At 40.6% G+C, this 19,114-nt stretch overlaps 1 protein-coding gene across 5 annotated transcripts in view; it reads right to left on the reverse strand.

The window, feature by feature from the left end:
• Window positions 1–19,114, reverse strand: part of FBXO47 (F-box protein 47) — a 35,134-nt gene continuing 16,020 nt past the window's right edge. For 3 of the 5 annotated variants that reach the window (XM_058445551.1, XM_058445554.1, XM_058445552.1), the window contains 6 exons: window positions 17,681–17,789; window positions 11,956–12,132; window positions 10,589–10,735; window positions 9,777–9,919; window positions 5,914–6,073; window positions 4,159–4,622 (listed from right to left, as the gene is read on the reverse strand). In XM_058445551.1, coding sequence (XP_058301534.1) covers window positions 4,507–4,622; window positions 5,914–6,073; window positions 9,777–9,919; window positions 10,589–10,735; window positions 11,956–12,132; window positions 17,681–17,789 — 852 coding nt within the window. In that variant the 3' untranslated portion in view covers window positions 4,159–4,506. Of the gene's footprint in view, window positions 673–2,902; window positions 4,623–5,913; window positions 6,074–9,776; window positions 9,920–10,588; window positions 10,736–11,955; window positions 12,133–17,680; window positions 17,790–19,114 lie in introns of those variants that run through there. The other 2 variants (XM_058445553.1, XM_032163435.2) reach the window with 2 other exon arrangements.

The following is a 19,114-nucleotide window of genomic DNA, read 5'->3' on the forward strand; positions in this document are numbered from 1 at the left end:
AATGTCTACAAGTATTACTATTTTAATTTAAGTCTTTCAAAGGCCAAATCGTTGCGGTTTGTGGGGTTCTTTTTTCAGTCTCTAGTTATTAGAGGAATTTTCTGGAGTTATATTTTTCTTTTTTTTTTCAATCTTGCCCTTAAATGGAATATATTTGTTTTCTTGATGAGAAGAATGCAATCTTAGTCCTTTGGAATTTTTTTTCTTTTTTAACCTGGAGAAGACTGTTCAACGCAGCTATCTTTCAGGTCACCTTTCCTAGCTTAGTAATGCCTCAAAAACCAAGGAGCATATGTCCGTATCCTGATTTCTTACAGGTTTCACAGTTACCTGCTAGTGGAAGTGCTACAGAAGTCACATTGTTAGTAAGATATCCAATAACCAAAGAGGCTTTTGTAATAGCCTTATTTTTACCCTTCACAATATTTATTGACATAAAAATCTGAAATCATACAATTGAGTACTATGTGCATAAAGAGGTTAACCTTTTAGTAATAATCACAAAGAGGTTAGTGTTTTTTATTCATTGACATAAGATGGTATTTCCAGCTGCACCTTCTGTTGGGTATCTCATAATTGGCATGAGAAGGAATCCTCCAAAAAAGTGTTAAAGTTTCATAGTTTCACAAGATACAGAGAGCTTATCACAAGTTGTACATTTTCAATTAGTTTCTAAGGAAGATAGCATCATTAGTTTCTTAGTACTATTATGGTGCATGGTGTGTGTAGACATAATAATAAAGATAATGTGTTATTGAACTTGCCTTCTACAGGGAGTAAAAAATCATTCTACAAATCAAAGTCAAAGGAGGCTAAGGAAATCATTACAAAAAGGAAAAAGGAGCTGGGCACCCAGGTCTGCTAATTTAAGCCAATCTTTTTTTTTTTTGAGTCGGAGTCTTGCTCTGTCGCCCAGGCTGGAGTGCAATGGCATGATCTCAGCTCACTGCAACCTCCGCCTCCCAGGTTCAAGCAATTCTCCTGCCTCAGCGTCCCAGCTAGCTATTACAGGCGCCCGCCACCATGTCGGGCTAATTTTTGTATTTTTAGTAGAGACAGGGTTTCACCATGTTGGCTAGGCTGGTCTCTTGGCCAGGCTTGTCTCGAACTCCTGACCTTGTGATCTGCCGCCTCGGCCTCCCAAAGTGCTGGGATTACAGGCGTGAGTCACCGCACCCAGCAGCCAATCTTCTACTTTAAAAAACAGTACAGGCTAAATTATCTGACTTGTTGGTACTTTACATAGTTATGTTGTTATGACTGTTTCAGAGCTAGTGAGAAATTGACAGTCTCCTAATGTTTTTAAACTATTCATTTTCCAAATGCTCTTTTTTTGTGACAATGTGACTGTCTATACCATCACTTAAACATTGTTAATAATGGTAATAACAACATATGCTTTTAAAAGTTAATTTCCCCTTTAAAATTTGACATTACACTTTATTCCTCATGACAAAGGTATTCGGCAAAAAAGAATGGACCACTGAATTGAAAAAACTCCAAATTTGGTCATAAATGTTATTTATATGTTTTAACAATTCTTTTTTCTTTTTTCTTTTTTTTTTTTTGAGACAGAGTCTCGCTCTGTCGCCCAGGCTGGAGTGCAGTGACGCAATCTCGGCTCACTGCAAGCTCCGCCTCCCGGGTTCACGCCATTCTCTTGCCTCAGCCTCCGGAGTAGCTGGGACTACAGGTGCCTGCCAACACGCCCGGCTAATTTTTTGTATTTTTAGTAGAGACGGGGTTTCACCGTGTTAGCCAGGATGTTCTCGATCTTCTGACCTCGTGATCTGCCCGCCTCGGCCTCCCAAAGTGCTGGAATTACAGGCTTGAGCCACCGCGCCCGGCCTATTTTAACAATTGAATGGACAATTTGTCAGCTTGCTTTTTATTGGTGGCAGAATGACACAGTTTATTTCTTGCACCCAAAGAATGAATCAAACTTTTTATGTTCCAAATTTTTGGTAAGGATGATATAATAATCTCACAATTATTGAGAATAATGAAATAAGTAATGTTTTTTTTTGATTACAGCAGCAGTCATGTCAGTTCAAGTGTATAAAGAAGATTCAAAACCCAGACCAAATACGTTTTACATGCTTCTTTTGTAAACTTGCTAAAACTAATTGCTGTGGAGACTGGGATAATTCAAGGAATTCAAGGAAACTTTACAATGCCAAATTCCTTTCTCTAAGGAAATGAAATCTAGAATCCGTTTAGTAAAATATTAAAAATATTCACTATTGCTGGGCATGGTGACTTACACCTGTAATCCTAGCACTTTGGGAGGCTGAGGCAGGTGGATAACCTGAGGTCAGGAGTTTGAGACCAGCCTGGCCAACATGGCAAAACCCTGTCTCTACTAATGATACAAAAAAATTAGCCGGGTATGGTGGCACACATCTGTAGTCCCAGCTACTGGGGAGGCTGAGGCAGAAGAATCGCATGAAGCACAGAGGCAGAAGTTGCAGTGAGCCAAGATCACACCACTGCACTCCAGCCTGGGCAACAGAGTGAGACTCCATCTCAAAAAAAAAAAAAAAAAAAAAAATTTTCACTATTTATATTTAAATATTTTACTTTTTTTTCCTTATTTTTTCTTTCCCTCACAGATAGTTGAAGAGGTATATTCTTAACTTGGAATAATCAAATAATCAATGTTTTGATAGATCTATGCTTTTTGCAAGCATGTATAGGAAAAAAGAGAGGGGAAAATGAAAAAACTAAGGTATTTTATACTCTGATATCTGCCAACTTTTAATCTTTATAATTCAATTCCATTTATAATTCAACTGAGGGTGAATTATTAAATTGAGAAGAAGAAAATGAAACCAGGATAAAAGCAAGAACTTTGTTTTTGCATAAATATGCTAATAAAAAACTGGAGAAAAAAATTCCTGCCACCAATGGAATTACAGTTGGAAAATCCATCTAAGAAAGACAGTTAAACTTCTCACCCTCCAGAAATGAAGGTGAGTGCCTTTACTACTGAAATATGATAAAATCCTGTTTTCACAATTTGTATTTTCTCCACAATTTTCACTCTTCCTCAGTCCTATTCATCTCTCACTGAGTCCCTCTTACCAAACATTTGAGAATTTCCCACAATTTACACCCTACTTCTGCAGATACTTTCCATATCTTCTAGTGTTTCTTTCCTTCATCAGCTCCAAAGTTGAGTTAAATCAAGAGCTTGGGTAAAGAAGGCCAGCCTCTGACAAGTCCAGGCGGAAGCAATGTGTCTTCAGAAGTAAAGTGCTCAAACCCAAGGAGAAAAAAATGGGATGGGAGATCCAGGAGGACTCCAGCATTATTTCAGCCCTGTCAAGTACTATTATTATCTACTTTAATAGTAAAAGTAAAAGCAGTAGTGACAGATGCTAGTCAGGCTGAAACAGTCCTGCAGATTCTTGGAATCTATATACTTGAGTGAAGAGAACCGAACCCCACTCTCTCATGGGCTGCTGTAAACCACCCATACTTTTAGTTTCCTTTGTCAAATCTCATTTTTTTGTTTTGTTTTGTTTTGTTTAGAAACAGGGTCTCACTCTGTCACCAGGCTGGAGTGCAATGGTGCAATCATAACTCACTGCAGCCTCCAACTCCTGGACTCAAGGGATCCTCCTGCCTCAGCCTCCAAAATTGTTGGGATTACAGGTGTGAGCCACTGTGCCCAGCCAAATCTCACTTTTTAAGATAGGGAGAAAAGCTTTAGGAAGAAGTAAAAACTATTTGTAAAGATTATTCTGGCTATTTTCTTGCATTTTATTTTTCTCTTATTTGCTACATTTTATTTGAATCCCCAGTAAAAGATGATTTGATTGTATTGAGGCAACATATACCTTCCTGTATGTATAGACTTTTTGTATGATTATCTTAAAGAAGGAAATATATGTCTCTGTGTGTGTGTCTGTATATATATATAGACATATATATATAGACATATATGTATACTTTGTTTTTTATCCATTAGTTCATGTAAAACATGAACAAAATATAATGTTCTTTGTAAGCATATGCCAAGAAGGTAGTAAAAACTGTGATTTGTATTCTACACATTCCAAAACACCATATTGCAAATCTTCACAAAACATTCTGAGCTATGTCTATACAACTTAAACAAAGTGAACATACACACTATTTAGTGAATTTGGGTCTAACTATAAAATGGAATTTTCTCTTGCTTCAAAAATGCACACATACAGTTTGGCTGGTCCCAGATTCTTGAACAGCTAACATTCTATTTTGGTTTGGTGTTAGGTTGACTAAAACCTGGAGAGGCAGAGCTTGTTTTCCAGAGAAATCTCAGTACATTCTTGAGTCTGCCTGTTATTTTTATATTAATAATGATGTAAGTAGTTGCTTCTAAAATTCTATCCAGCTTTTGAATTCTTAGGTTACTTAGATGATAAAAAGTCCCATGGATGCTATTTTTTGAGTGAAAAAGTAGCACTCTTCTAGTCGTTTGTTCAGTGAGGTTCTCTAAAGGCAAGGCTTTCTGAGGATTTAGGTAGACAGAGGAGTATTCATGGTCAAATACAGGACCTCCTTATGGAAGTTAGCCTGAGCATGTACAAGATGGAACAAATTCAAAAAGCTTCTGTCATCTTCATCATGGTCTCCTATATGCCATACATAGTAGGGAAAAGAAAATGACAGTTAAAATGTTAAGTATATAATTTATTTTATTAATTAATTTAATTTTTGAGATGGAGTCTCCCTCTATTGGTCAGGCTGGAATGCAGTGGTGCCATCTCGGCTCACTGCAACCTCTGCCTCCTGGGTTCAAGCGATTCTCCTTCCTCAGCCTCCTGAGTAGCTGGGATTACAGGCATGCACCACATGGCTAATTTTTGTATTTTTAGTAGAGACGAGGTCTCTCCATGTTGGCCAGGCTAGTTTCAAACTCCTGACCTCAGGTGATCCGCCCACCTTATACGTAAACATATATAATTTATTTGAAACATAAGATGTTCTAATTTTCCCTAGTAATATTTATTTATTTATTATTATTTTTTTGAGACAGCGTCTTCCTGTGTCGCCCAGGCTGGAGTGCAGTGGCACAATCTTGGCTCACTGCAAGCTCTGCCTCCTGGGTTCAAGCGATTCTCCTGCCTCAGCCTCCCGAGTAGCTGGGACTACAGGCGCCTGCCATCACGCCCAGCTAATTTTTTTGTATTTTTAGTAGAGACGGGGTTTCACCGTGTTAGCCAGGATGGTTGCGACCTCCTGACCTTGTGATCCGCCCGCCTCAGCCTCCCAAAGTGCTGGGATTATAGGCATGAGCTACCACGCCCGGCCTTCCCTAGTAATATTTAAACAGAAGACTTTTTGTTAGTGACTTTACTAAGTCAAGTTAACTACTGAAATCATGGAATTATATAAGAACAGTAGATTAGAAGTCAGAAGAAAAGCATGCTCATCCATGCTTTATTGCTTCTAACTTTGAGACTTTAGTCTAAAGTCAGGTAACTTCTCTAAGCCTTAGTTTTCTTATCTGTAAAATAGGGTTAATTATCATGTTGGTTACTTAATAAAGCTGTAAAATAATATTTACAAATATATTTTTATGCTAGTGACAGTTGGTAAGTGAGCAAGTTAAATTTTTTTGCTGTGCAAAATTGAAAGTGGTTCCTTTCAAAGCAGACTCTTCAACTTTATATTCTCCATTAAAACCAATACTAGATTTTTAAAGTGACAAAAGCCAGGAACTAAATATATTGCAAGGAAAAACAAACAAACAAGAAGTCCGCTCCCTCTATTTATTGTTAGTTTTTTTTTTTTTAAAGTCAACATAGAAATAGCTTTTTTTTTTTTCTATTCTTGGACTGTTAGAGAAAAATATCTCTGTTTTAGGTGGAGACTAGAGCACATTTTTACGCACACCTATGCACCAAGTACATTCCTACTCACCAGACATAATTGATTGCAGCATTTCCATTATAACACATGCAAATGCATTTGCCACATCCTGCAGGAAGTTATTTCTTTCCACTGGAGTGCTAAAGACTTTGCAGACTTTTTGCATCATTTTAACTGTCCAATCCATGCAGTATAGTTCTTTCTCACACACCTGATTTAGACATATAAAGCATTGTAAACCTTCATGTGAAGAAAGCTATAGAATTTGAAAATGGTGAACAATGATGAACAATGATAGTTTGTGATTTTACATAATTTATGATACCTGACACCATACTGAGTCTATACACGGGAAATGCTCTTGTATCTAATACTATTTTGCTTTCAAATGGTACAATTTTAATAGGAAAAAAGTATGAAGTAAATACAAACCTAATTTAAGATTATCATAGAATATTATTTACTAATGAAATAACTAATATTGAAAACAGGCCAGGCACGGTGGCTCATGCCTGTAATCCCAGAATTTTGGGAGGCCAAGGTGGGCAGATCACCTGAGGTCAGGAGTTCCAGACCAGCCTGGCCAACATGGTGAAACCCTGTCTCTATTAAAACACAAAAATTAGCCAGACATGGTGGTGAGCGCCTATAATCCCACCTACTCAGGAGGCTGAGGCAGGAGAATCACTTGAACTCAGGAGGCGGAGGATGCAGTGAGCGGAGACCATACCACTGCACTCCAGCCTGGGGGACAGAGTCAGACTCCGTCTCAAAAAAAAAAAAAAAAAAAAAAAAAAATATATATATATATAAAACAGTTACTGAACATAGAAAAAAAAATTCTGCTCATTTACTCATTCAATAAACATTTATTGAGCACCTGCTAGGGGCTGAAGATAGAATGACAAACCATAAAGACATGGCTCTATTTTCAAGAAGTCCAATGAGGGAGACAGACAAATGGGCAATTTCAATAAGCAAGAGAATTCTATGGTATTGTCGACTTTCCATCTTGAGAATTTTAGGGAATATTTGTTTCTTCATTATTGAAAAGATAAATATTTAAAGATTACATGTACCTAGCTAAAACTGACTGAAAAGTACAAGGTTTCTTTACTAACATCCTTAATTGACAATTTAACTCACATAGCCAAATAAATAATGCATATTATTAAAATAAACTGTATAGTAGTGTAACTAAATAATAGCGCTGTGATAGGAAAGATCTATTGACTATTTATTATGTGTAAAGTACTGTACTAGGAACTATGAAAGAAATAAGTGACACAGTACTGGATTTCAAAGAGCTTGCAGTCTATTTTGGGAGATGACCTACCCCACACATACAGTGGCTTAAGGACACTAATAGTAAATGAAGATAGAGAAGACAAATCAGAGGCAATTCAGAGAACTTTCATGATCAGAATTGACATGTTAATCAGAGAAGGCTTTCTAGAGAAGGCTTCCTCACCCCTAGTGATTTTCTCTTCATTACATTTGCTATAGTGCTGCCAAAATGATCTGCCAAAAACACAAAGCCAATTATGTCTCTCCCCTTCATAAAACTTTTCAGTAGCTCCCTATTAGAAAATGGGTTTAAGCTCCACAGAATGGCCCACAAAACCCTTCCTTACCTAGCCTCTCCCTTCATGTCTTCTAACCTCACCTCCTGCTACTCTTCGGCAGATTCTACCCTTCAGAAATCATACTGAACTGCTTACAGTGTCCTGAATACAGTCACATGATCCCATTTTTCTTCTGCCTTGAATAATCTGCTGCCACCCTCTATCTGCCTGGTGAACTCCTATTTATTCATTTACTTATTTATTTTTTAGAGACAGGGTCTCCCTCTGCTATGCAGACTGAAGTGCAGTGGCGTGACCATAGCTCACTGCAGCTTCAAACTCCTGGGCTCAAGTAATCCTCCTGCCTCAGCCTTCTGAGTAGCTAGGACAACAGGCACACACCACCACACCCAGCTAGTTTTATTTTATGTTTTGTAGAATTGAGGCTTTCCCTATATTTCCCAGGATGGTCTTGAACTCCTGGCCTCAAGTGATCCTCCGGCTCAGCCTCCCAAAGAGCTGGGATAATAGACATGAACCAATGCACTCAGCCTTTTATTTAATTAATTTATTTTTTGAGATCAGATTTCATTCTGTTGCTCAGGCTAGAGTGCAGTGGTGCTATCTTGGCTCACTACAGCCTTGACCACCTAGACTCAAGTGATCTTCCCACTTTAGCTCCTGAGTAGCTGAGCTCACAGGCATGCGTGCCACAACTCCTGGCTAATTTTTAAATTTTTATATTTTTTATTATTTATTAATTTTTTTTTTTTTTTTGAGACAGCGTCTCACTCTGTCACCTAGGCTGGAGTGCGGTGGCATGATCTGCTCACTGCAACCTCCGCCTGCCGGGCTCAAGTGATTCTCCTGCCTCAGCCTCCCGAGTAGCTGGGATTACAGGCATCTGCCACCACACCTGGCTAATTTTTGTATTTTTAGTAGAGTCAGCATTTCACCACATTGGCCAGGCTAGTTTCGAACCCCTGACCTCAGGTGATCTGCCTGCCTCAGTCTCCTAAAGTGCTGGGATTAAAGGCAGGAGCCATCATGCCCGGCCAATTTTTAAACATTTTTATTGTAGAGACAGGGTCTTGCTGTGTTTTCCAGGCTGCTCTCAAACTCCTGGGCTCAAGAATCTCATAATTTATGGCCCATAGTAAGCACTCAATACAAATTTGTGTTAAATGAATATTAAATAAATATAATATTTTATATATATGTATGTATGTGTATATGTATGTGTGTGTGTGCATGTGTGTGTGTATTGAGAGGGGAGAGGGTCTCGTTCTGTTGCCCAGACTGGAGTACAGTGGCACAATTTTGGTTCACTGTAACCTTAAACTCCCAGGCTCAATCAATCCTCCCACCTCAGCCTCCTGAGTAGCTGGGACCACAGATGTTGCCAACACACCCAGCTAATTTTTGTATTTTTTTTGTAGAGACAGGTTTTGCCATGTTGCCCAGGCTAGTCTTGAACTCCTGGGCTCAAGTGATCCTCCTGTCTCAGCCTCTCAAAGTGCTGGGTTTACAGGTGTGAGCTATCCTGTCCAGCCTAAATATATTTTTAAAACTTTTTATTTTGAAACATTTTGTTTACACAAAATTAGAGAGAATAATATAATAAACTCCCAGCACTCATTTCCCAGTTTCAATAATTATCAATCTTATTTCAACTCTATCTCCATTTACTCCCAAGTCCTCTCCTCAACCCACCCCCACAGTGATTATTTTGAAGTAAATCAAATAGGATGCTTTTTTTAACATAGAATTTTTTAAAAAAGAATATAACTTAGCAGAACTGTATAATGAAAATCCAGACTTGAAGTGGGGAGAGGTTAATAGAAGGGATGATTCCAAATATTATAGTTTATGACATATTTTAATATTAGGCCAGGTGCGGTGGCTCACACCTGTAATCCCAGCACTTTGGGAGGCCAAGGCGGGCAGATCATGAGGTCAGGAGTTCGAGACCAGCCTGGCCAGCATAATGAAACCCCATCTCTACTAAAAATACAAAAATTAGCTGGGGCATAGTGGTGCATGCCTCTAGTCCCAGCTACTCAGGAGGCTGAGGCAGGAGAATTGCTTGAACACGGGAGGCGGAAGTTGCAGTGAGCTGAGATCGCACCACTGCACTCCAGCCTGGACAAAAGAGTGAGATTGTCTCAAGAAACAAAACAAAATAAAACATATGTTTTAATATTTTGAAAAAGAAACATTAAAAATATATACTTCAATACTCATTTTCACAAAATGTTTTGTTCACATTTCAGTTCCTTCAGGGCAGCTCCCTGGTAGGTCAATTGTAGTGTTAAAAAACTTGCTAGAGAAAAACTTATTTTTACTTACCAAAGCCAAAAAGACTATGAGCCTTGCCAGTTCAATGGTCTGTCCATTCACAGCTTTACTAGCCATGAAAGTGAAACAGATGTTGTTTCCACTTAGCATTAGGAGACGTGCATTATTCTCTAGAAGCCACTCACGGGGAACCACTTTTATTAGAGGAAGAACAATTATTTAATGAGAAATCACACAACAGCTATAGTAAATACCATTAAGTACATGCAATATTTTATCACTTTATTGGAAATACAATTAGTGCCAAGGGAAATGCTCAGAAAAAAATGCTCTAGTTTTCCAATTATGGTATTCAGTCAGAGACAGGTTATTGCCATGTCATGGAGGCTCTTACAAATGTACTAATAATATAAACAAAGCAATTCTCCTACACATAGGTCAGCAGGCAAAGTGTTCTAATCCTGTGCAAGGAAAGCATCCTTGTAAACTTTAGAATCTAAAGGATTATGCAGGAATAGGAATAATTGTTTCACCTCTCCTTTACTCACAGAAGAGGGCTTCTTACAGAACCTAGGAGGGTGTTTCTGAGAATTTACAACATGGGAGTAATTGAGCTAATTAAACGAAGAGGCTTTCAAATAATAATAATAATAAATGTTTATTATAAAATTGGCAAGCAAAGGAAAGTAAGTTGATTATATGCATTCTCTTCAAACATAATGCCAAACTCTTTAAATATTTTAGAGCATTCAGTGATTTCCAACAGGCACATCATTTGTTACCTGTAGAATTATCCTTACAATTTTATAACTGCATTTTAACAATAAATTCTATTATTCTATGTTAGTAAATATATTTTTTACCTGATAGTTCATTTACAAGACTGATAACATCATCTGCTGTCCACTCTTTAGTGTTAGCGTCATATAGTAACTTAATGGCATCAGCCAAACCTTTCAGACTGAATTCATCTGTCGGTTCTTCTATCATTTTCTGCCAAACCACCTGTCCTGAATTGAAATAAAAACGAGCCTATGACAGAATAGTTGGCTTTGTGATAAAGACTTGTTTAAAAAGGAAAGTGAATTGTATAATGGAATCCCATTACTTATACAAGATACTTTTCATTTTAACTTTCAAAACAAGAAATCAATTCTGGTAATAGTATAGATTTGAACGTCTCTGGCTGGGCGTGGTGGCTCATGCCTGTAATCCCAGCACTTTAGGAGGCTGAGGTAGGAGGATCACTTGAGGTAGGGAGTTCGAGACCAGCCTGGCCAATATGGTGAAACTCCGTCTCTACTAAAAATATAAAAATTAGCCAGGCATGGTGGTGCATGCCTGTAGTCCCAGCTACTCAGGAGGCTGAGGCACGAGAATCGCTTGAACCTGGGAGGCGGAGGTTGCAGTGAGTGGAGATTGGGCCACTGAACTCCAGCCTGGGTGACACAGCGAGACTCTGTCTCAAAAAATATATATATATATGTGTGTGTATGTGTGTGTGTGTGTGTGTGTATGCTTCTTGGCCAGGCACAGTGGCTCATGTATGTAATTCTACACTTGGGAAGGCCAAGGTGGGAGGATCACTTGAGCCCAGGAGTTTGAGAGCAACCTGGGTACCAAAGTGGGACCCTGCAGGAGATCGAGACCATCCTGGATAACACCGTGAAACCCCATCTTTACTAAAAATACAAAAATTTGGCCAGGCGCGGTGGCTCATGTCTGTAATCCCAGCGCTTTGGGAGGCCGAGGTAGGCGGATCACAAAGTCAGGAGATCGAGACCATTCTGGCTAACATGGTGGAACCCCATCTCTACTAAAAATACAAAAAATTAGCCAGGCGTGGTGGTGGGTGCCTGTAGTCCCAGCTACTTGGGTGGCTGAGGCAGGAGAATGGTGTGAACCCGGGAATCAGAGCTCACAGTGAGCCAAGATTGCGCCACTGCACTCCAGCCTGGGTGACAGAGCAAGACTCCATTTCAAAAAAAAAAAAAAAATACAAAAAATTAGCTGGATGTGGTAGCATGCACCTGCAGTCCCAGCTACTTGGGAGGCTGAGGCAGGAGAATCGCTTGAACTCGGGAGATGGAGGTTGCATGATCGCACCACTGTGTGCATGCGTGCATGTGTGTGTGTGTGGGTATAATATATGCTTCCTAAATATATATATGCTTCCCAAAGTAAAAATAATGAACCAGTTATGTTACACCCCTGAAAAATGAGTGCTCACCATCTTGAGGAGATATTGGCCCAAAGATGATATACAGTAATCTTGCCTGATTCACCATTGGCCATGGTTTTAATATTCGTGTCAACCAAAAAGCAGAATCACTTCGATGTGTCCAATGATCAAGGAGGACATTCCTACAGAAGAGTCTGATTCTTAATTCCAGTTTTCGGGCACTTCCTATGAAGACAAAAGAATTGTAAATCATTCTTCGTAGAAAGGCTGCTGTACATATTGAATAGTGATCAAAGCCACTTATTAATCATTATGGTTAGTGATAGTAAACTAGGTTTCTAAACAGGAAGTAACCAAGAGATTATCTATTCTTAAACTCCCCTAACTTCACAATTTGTCTACTTACTTACTCTTACTTTCCTGATTTATAGTCAATATTTTGAATAATGGGTCAATCAATCAAAAGACATGCTTAAGCTTACCAGACTCTTGTACAATTTTGGATTTAAAAAGAAAGAAATGCAGAGAAAGGTCAAAGACATACATCATTAATATACTTTGTACTGAAAGTGTCACTTCATTTTCCTCTATGAAAATTTTATGGCCAGGTGCAGTGACTCATGTCTGTAATGCCAGCACTTTGTGAAGCCGAGGTGGGAGGATCACTCGAGGTCAGGAGTTCAAGACCAGCCTGGCCAACATGGCGAAACCGTCTCTACTAAAAATACAAAAAATTGGCCGGGTGCGGTGGCTCACGCCTGTAATCCCAGCACTTTGGGAGGCTGAGGCGGGCAGATCACGAGGTCAGGAGATCAAGACCATCCTGGCTAACACGGTGAAACCCCGTCTCTACTAAAAATACAAAAAATAAGCCAGGCGTGATGGTGGGCGCCTGTAGTCCCAGCTACTTGGGAGGCTGAGGCAGGAGAATGGCGTGAACCCAGGAGGTGGAGCTTGCAGTGAGCCAAGATCGTGCCACTGCACTCCAGCCTGGGTGACAGAGCAAGACTCCATCTCAAAAAAAAAAAATTATATATATATATATTTATATATAAATTAGCAGGCAGCGGTGGTGGCACACGCCTGTGATCCCAGCTACTCAGGAGGCTGAGACAGGAGAATCACTTGAACCTGGGAGACAGAGGTGGCAGCAAGCTGAGATCTCACCACTGCACTCCAGCCTGGGTGACAGAGCTAGACTTTGTCTCAACAACAACAAAAAAAGAAAATGTTATGTTGCTGTTGTTGATAGATATGGGGTCTTGCTCTGTCACCCAAGCTGGAGTGCAGTGGCGTGACTGATCATAGCTCACTACAACCTTGAACTCCTGAGCTCAAGCAATCCTCCCACCTCAGCCTCCCTAGTAGCTGGGATCACAGGCTAATTTTATTTTTTGTAGCGACAGAGGTTTCACTATATTGTTCAGGCTGGTTTTGAACTCCTGGCCTCAAGTGATCTTCCCACCTTAGCCTCCCAAAGTGTTGAGATTACAAAGCATGAGTTACCACACTTGGATATAAAAATTTTAAATTAACGGCCGGGCGCGGTGGCTCATGCCTATAATCCCAGCACTTTGGGAGGCTGAGGCGGGTAGATCATGAGGTCAGCAGATCGAGACCATCCTGGCTAACACGGTGAAATCCCGTCTCTACTAAAAATACACAAAAATTAGCCGGGTGTGGTGGCGGGCGCCTGTAGTCCCAGCTTCTCAGGAGGCTGAGGCAGAAGAATGGGTGTGAACCCAGGCGGCAGAGCTTGCAGTGAGCTGAGATCATACCACTGCACTCTAGCCTGGGCGACAGAGCCAGAATCTGTCTCCAAAAAAAAAAAAAAAAAATTTAGATTAACATAGGACTAAACATTTAGATTAACATAGGACTACTTTTTCAAAAGCTTTATTGAGATATAAATCACATACCATACAATTTACCCATTTAAAGTGTACAATTCAATGGTTTTTAGTATATTCACAGATATGTGCAGCCATCACCACAGCCAATTTTAGAACATTTTCGTCACTTCAAAAAGACATCCTGTTCTTTTTGCTATCATCCTGTTATCTCTCTGTCCTTTACCACCCCCAGCCCTAAGCAACGAATACTCTACTTTCCATCTCCATGGATTTCCCTATTCTGGATTTTTTTTTTTTTTTTGAGACAAGAGTCTTGCTCGTCACCCAGGCTGGAGTGCAGTGGCGCGTCTCAGCTCACTGCAACCTCTGTCTCCCGGGTTCAAGCAATGCTCCTGTCTCAGCCTCCTGAGTATCTGGGATCACAGGTGCTCCTCACCACGCCTGGCTAATTTTTTTGTATTTTTAGTAGACATGGGGTTTTGCCATGTTGGCCAGGCTGGTGTCGAACTCTTGACCTCAGGTGATCCACCTGCCTCGGCCTCCCAAAGTGCTGGGATTACAGGTGTGAGCCACCACGCCCTGCCCCTATTCTGGATTTTTATAGGAATGAAATCATATAGTATGTGGCATTTTGTGACTGGCTTATTTCACCTAATACAGTGTTTTCAAGGTTCATCCATGTTGTAGCATATATCAGCACTTCATTCTTTTTTTTCCTTCAACTTTTATTTTAAGTTCAGAGGTACATGTGCAAGATGTGCAGGTTACACAGGTAAACGTGTACCATGATAGTTTGCTGCACAGATCATCCCATCACCTAGATATTTATTGGTTTATTTTTATTATACTTTAAGTTCTGGGATACATGGGCATAACGTGCAGGTTTGTTACATAGGTATACATGTGCCATGGTGGATTGCTGCACCTATCAACCCACCATCTACATTAGGTATTTCTCCTAATATTATCCCTTCCCTTGCCCCCATCACCTAGATATTAAGCCCAGCATCCATTAGCTATTCTTCCTGATGTTCTCCCTCCCCCAGCCCCCACAGTACTTCATTCTTTTTAATGGCCAAATAATATTCTATGGTATGGATGTACTACTACATTTTGTTTATCTATTGACCCACTGATGGACATCTGAAATGTTTCCATCTTTTGGCTACTATGAATAATGCTGCTATTAACATTCATGTAGGCCAGGCATCGTGGCTCATGCCTATAATCCCAGCACTTTGGGAGGCTGAGACAGGCAGATCACTTGAGCCCAGAAGTTTGAGACCAGGCTGGACAACATGGTGAAACCCTAGCTCTATAAAAAATACCAGAAAAATCAGCTGGGCATGGTGGTATGTGCCTGTAGTCCCAGCTACTCGGGAGGCTGAGGTTAGAGGATTGCTTGAGGCCAGGCGCGGTGGCTCACGCTTGTAATCCCAGCACTTTGGGAGGCCGAGGCGGGCGGATCACGAGGTCAGGAGATCGAGACCACGGTGAAACCCCGTCTCTACCAAAAATACAAAAAATTAGCCGGGCGTGGTGGCGGGCGCCTGTAGTCCCAGCTACTCGGAGAGGCTGAGGCAGGAGAATGGCGTGAACCCGGGAGGCGGAGGTTGCAGTGAGCCGAGATCGCGCCACTGCACTCCAGCCTGGGCGACAGAGCAAGACTCCGTCTCAAAAAAAAAAAAAAAAAAAAAAAAGAGGATTGCTTGAGCCCAGGAAGTGGAGGTTGCAGTGAGCCAAGATCATACCTCTGCACTTCAGCCTGGGTGATAGAGCCAGACTCTGTCTCAAAACAAAACAAAACAACAACAAAACCATTCATGCACAAGTTTCTGTGTGGTCATATGCTTTCATTTCTCCTGGGGCTATATACCTAGAGGTGAAATTGATGGATCATATAACTCTATGTTTAATCATGTGAGAAACTGTCAGACTATTTTGCAAAGTGACTGCACCATTTTACATTCCCGCCAGCAATATATGAGGATTGTTGTCACATTCTAACTAACACTTATTATCTAAATCGAACTTTCTGATTCTAGCCATCCTAATGGAATATGAAATGGTATATTACTATTTCTTTGCTTTTCTGAGACAGTGTCTCACTCCGTTGCCCATGCTAGAATACTGTAGAGCAGTCATGGCTCACTGCAGCCTCAACCTTCAGGGGCTCAAGTGATCTACTTCAGCCTCCTGAGTAGCTGAGATTACAGGTGTGAGCCACCTTGCCCAGCCTATCACTGTTTTCTTATGACAGCTTTATTGAAATATAATTTATGTACCATACAATTCAACCATTTAAAGTGTGCAATTCAATGGTTTATAGTATATTATTAATTTTCTTATTTCTGGTAAAATATAGATCACATAAAATTTGCCATTCTAACCATTTTTAAGTATGCAATTCAGTGGCATCATTTATATTCACACTGTTGTTCAACCACCACACTGTCTATTTCCAAAAGTTTTTCATCATCTCAAACACAAATTCTGTAACCATTAAGCAATAACTCCCTACTCCCCCCTCCCCTCAGCTCCTGATAACCTCAAATCTACTTTCTATCTCTATGAATTTGCCCGTTCTAGGTATCTCATGTAAGTAGAATCATGTAATATTTGTCCTTGTGTTCCTGGCTTCTCTCACTTAGCATAATGTTTTCAAGGTTCATCCATGTTGCAGCATATACCACATTTTGTTTATCCATTCACCTGGTCTTTATTGTTTGTTTTGTTTTTTTTTCTGAGACGGAGGGCCTCCTCTGTCATCCAGGCTGGAGTACAGTGACTGGATCATGCCCACCTAATTTTTTTTTTTTTTTTTTGGAGATGGGGATCTTGCTATGTCGCCCAGGCTGGTCTCTAACTCCTAGGCTCAAGTAATCCTCCCACTTCAGCCTCCTAAAGTGCTGAGATTACAAGCATGAGCCACTGCCCTCTGCCTGCAATGACCATTCATATGCATGTCTCCTTGTGCATATTGTGGGAGCTTCTCAGAGGGAAACAGCTCGATATAAGGTTCTATAATTTAAAAATATGAAATATTTCTGGTATATAGAGAGGTTTACAGGATGCTATAATGAGCTCCTTTGTATCTACCAGCTGGCTTAAGGAATAAAATGTCATCAATACAGTTGAAGCCCTCTTTCTCCAATCTCATACTGCTTTTTGCCTCACTGTCTTATGTGATATTTATCATTCCCTTACATTTCTTTGTCCTTTTACTATATATGTATGCCACAATTTATTTTATTTTATTTTTTTTGAAAAGGGGTCTCTGTTGCCTAGGCTGGAGTGCAGTTACTTGATCTTGGCTCACTACAGCCTCAATCTGGCGGGCTCAAGCTATCCTCCCACCTCAGCCTCCTGAGTAGCTGGGCCTACAGGTACATGCCATCATGGCTGGCTAATTTTTTGTAGAGATGAGGTCTGCTACATTGCCCAGGCTGGTCTTGAACTCCTGACCTCAAGTGATCTTTCTGCCTTGGCTTCCCAAAATGTTGGGATTGCAGTTGTGAGCCACAGCACCTGGCCCACTATTTATTTATTTATCGAGACAGAGTCACACTCTGTTGCTCAGGTTGAGTGCAGTGGTACAATCACAGCTCACTGCAGCCTCGACCTCCCAGGGTCAAGTGATCCTTTCACCTCAGCCTCCTGAGTAGCTGGGACCACAGGCATACACCACCATGCCCGGATAATTGTTTAATTTTTGTAGAGACAAGGTCTCGCTATGTTGCCTAGGCTGCTCTTGAACTTCTGGACTCAAGTGATCCTCCCACCTTGGCTTCCCAAAGTGCTGGGATTTTAGGCATGAGCCACCACACCTGGCCCAAATTACTTTTAATTACATTTTTAAAACTCTGTTTATTTTTTCTATTTTAATCTCTGTATATTATATGCAAATTACAGTTTTTTACCTGGTTTGCTGCAGACAGCCATTTGCATCTTACGGCAGAGATTAGTCAGTTCGCATAAGAAATTATAAACGCGATGGCACTCAAGTTCATCCCAACCTGCTGTTAAGGCCTGAGGAAAATAAAGAAAACATTGTGGACATTCAAACTATCAAGTCAAAACATAAGTCACACCAGGCATGGTGGCTCACGCCTGTAATCCCAACACTTTGGGAGGCCAAGGTGGGCAGATCACTTGGAGTCAGGAGTTTGAGACCAGCCTGGACAACATAGTAAAACCTTGTCTCTACTAAAAGTACAAAAATTAGCCAGATGTGGTGGCGGTTGCCTGTAATCCCAGCTACTCGAGAGGCTGAGTCAGAATTGCTTGAACCTGGGAGGCAAAGGTTGCAGTGAGACGAGATCATGCCATTGCACTCCAGCCTGGGTGACAAGAGCAAAGCTCTGTCACAAAAAACAAACAAACAAACAAAACAGGCCAGGCGCGGTGGCTCACACCTGTAATCTCAGTACTTTGGGAGGCCAAGGCGTGCAGATCACGAGGTCAGGAGATTGAGACCATCCTGGCTAACACGGTGAAACCCCGTCCCTACTAAAAATACAAAAAATTAGCTGGGCGCACCTGTAGTCCCAGCTACTTGAGAGGTTGACAGGAGAATCACTTGATCCCTGAGTGGAGGTTGCGGTGAGCCGAGATTGCACCACTGCACTCCAACCTGGGCAACAGAGAGAGACTCCGTCTCAAAAACAAAACAAAACAAAACAAAACAAAAACAACGTAAGTCACTACTGCCTTATGAGTGTAACTTTTTAGCACATGATCAAGGTGATGGGCAATTTTTACCCATTATGGAACAATCAAATTAATAACAAATTTACATAAACGAAACTTGGAAACCTCCAAAATCCAGTTCCTTTTTGGTTGGAAAGGAAGTATCTTTTCAGAGAACCTTTTTTTTTTTTTTTTTGAGATGGAATCTCACTATGTTGCCCAGGCTGGAGTGTGACGGAGAGAACTTTTTTATTTGCTTGTTTGAGAAGGTTTAAATGGTACTGAATCCTGAACTTTGACAATGTGAGGCAAATAACTAAAACCCTGAACACAGTTTAGATATCTCACTTACAACCATGCTGTGGCTTTAAGACTAGAGTAGAACCCCTTTGACCCCCCCCCCAGTTGTCATTTATGATATTGCTTATAAATGAGAACGATGCAATTTCAATGTGACAATTCTGAGCATTTATTTATGACTTTTTTTTTTTTTTTTGAGACGGAGTCTCGCTGTGTCACCCAGGCTGGAGTGCAGTGGTGCCATCTCGGCTCACTGCAAGCTCCGCCTCCCGGGTTCACGCCATTCTCCTGCCTCAGCCTCTCCGAGTAGCTGGGACTACAGGCGCCCGCCACCACGCCCGGCTAATTTTTTTGTATTTTTAGTA

This window comes from Hylobates moloch, unplaced genomic scaffold (genome assembly GCF_009828535.3).
Source record: "Hylobates moloch isolate HMO894 unplaced genomic scaffold, HMol_V3 SCAFFOLD_10, whole genome shotgun sequence".
NCBI lineage: Eukaryota > Metazoa > Chordata > Mammalia > Primates > Hylobatidae > Hylobates > Hylobates moloch.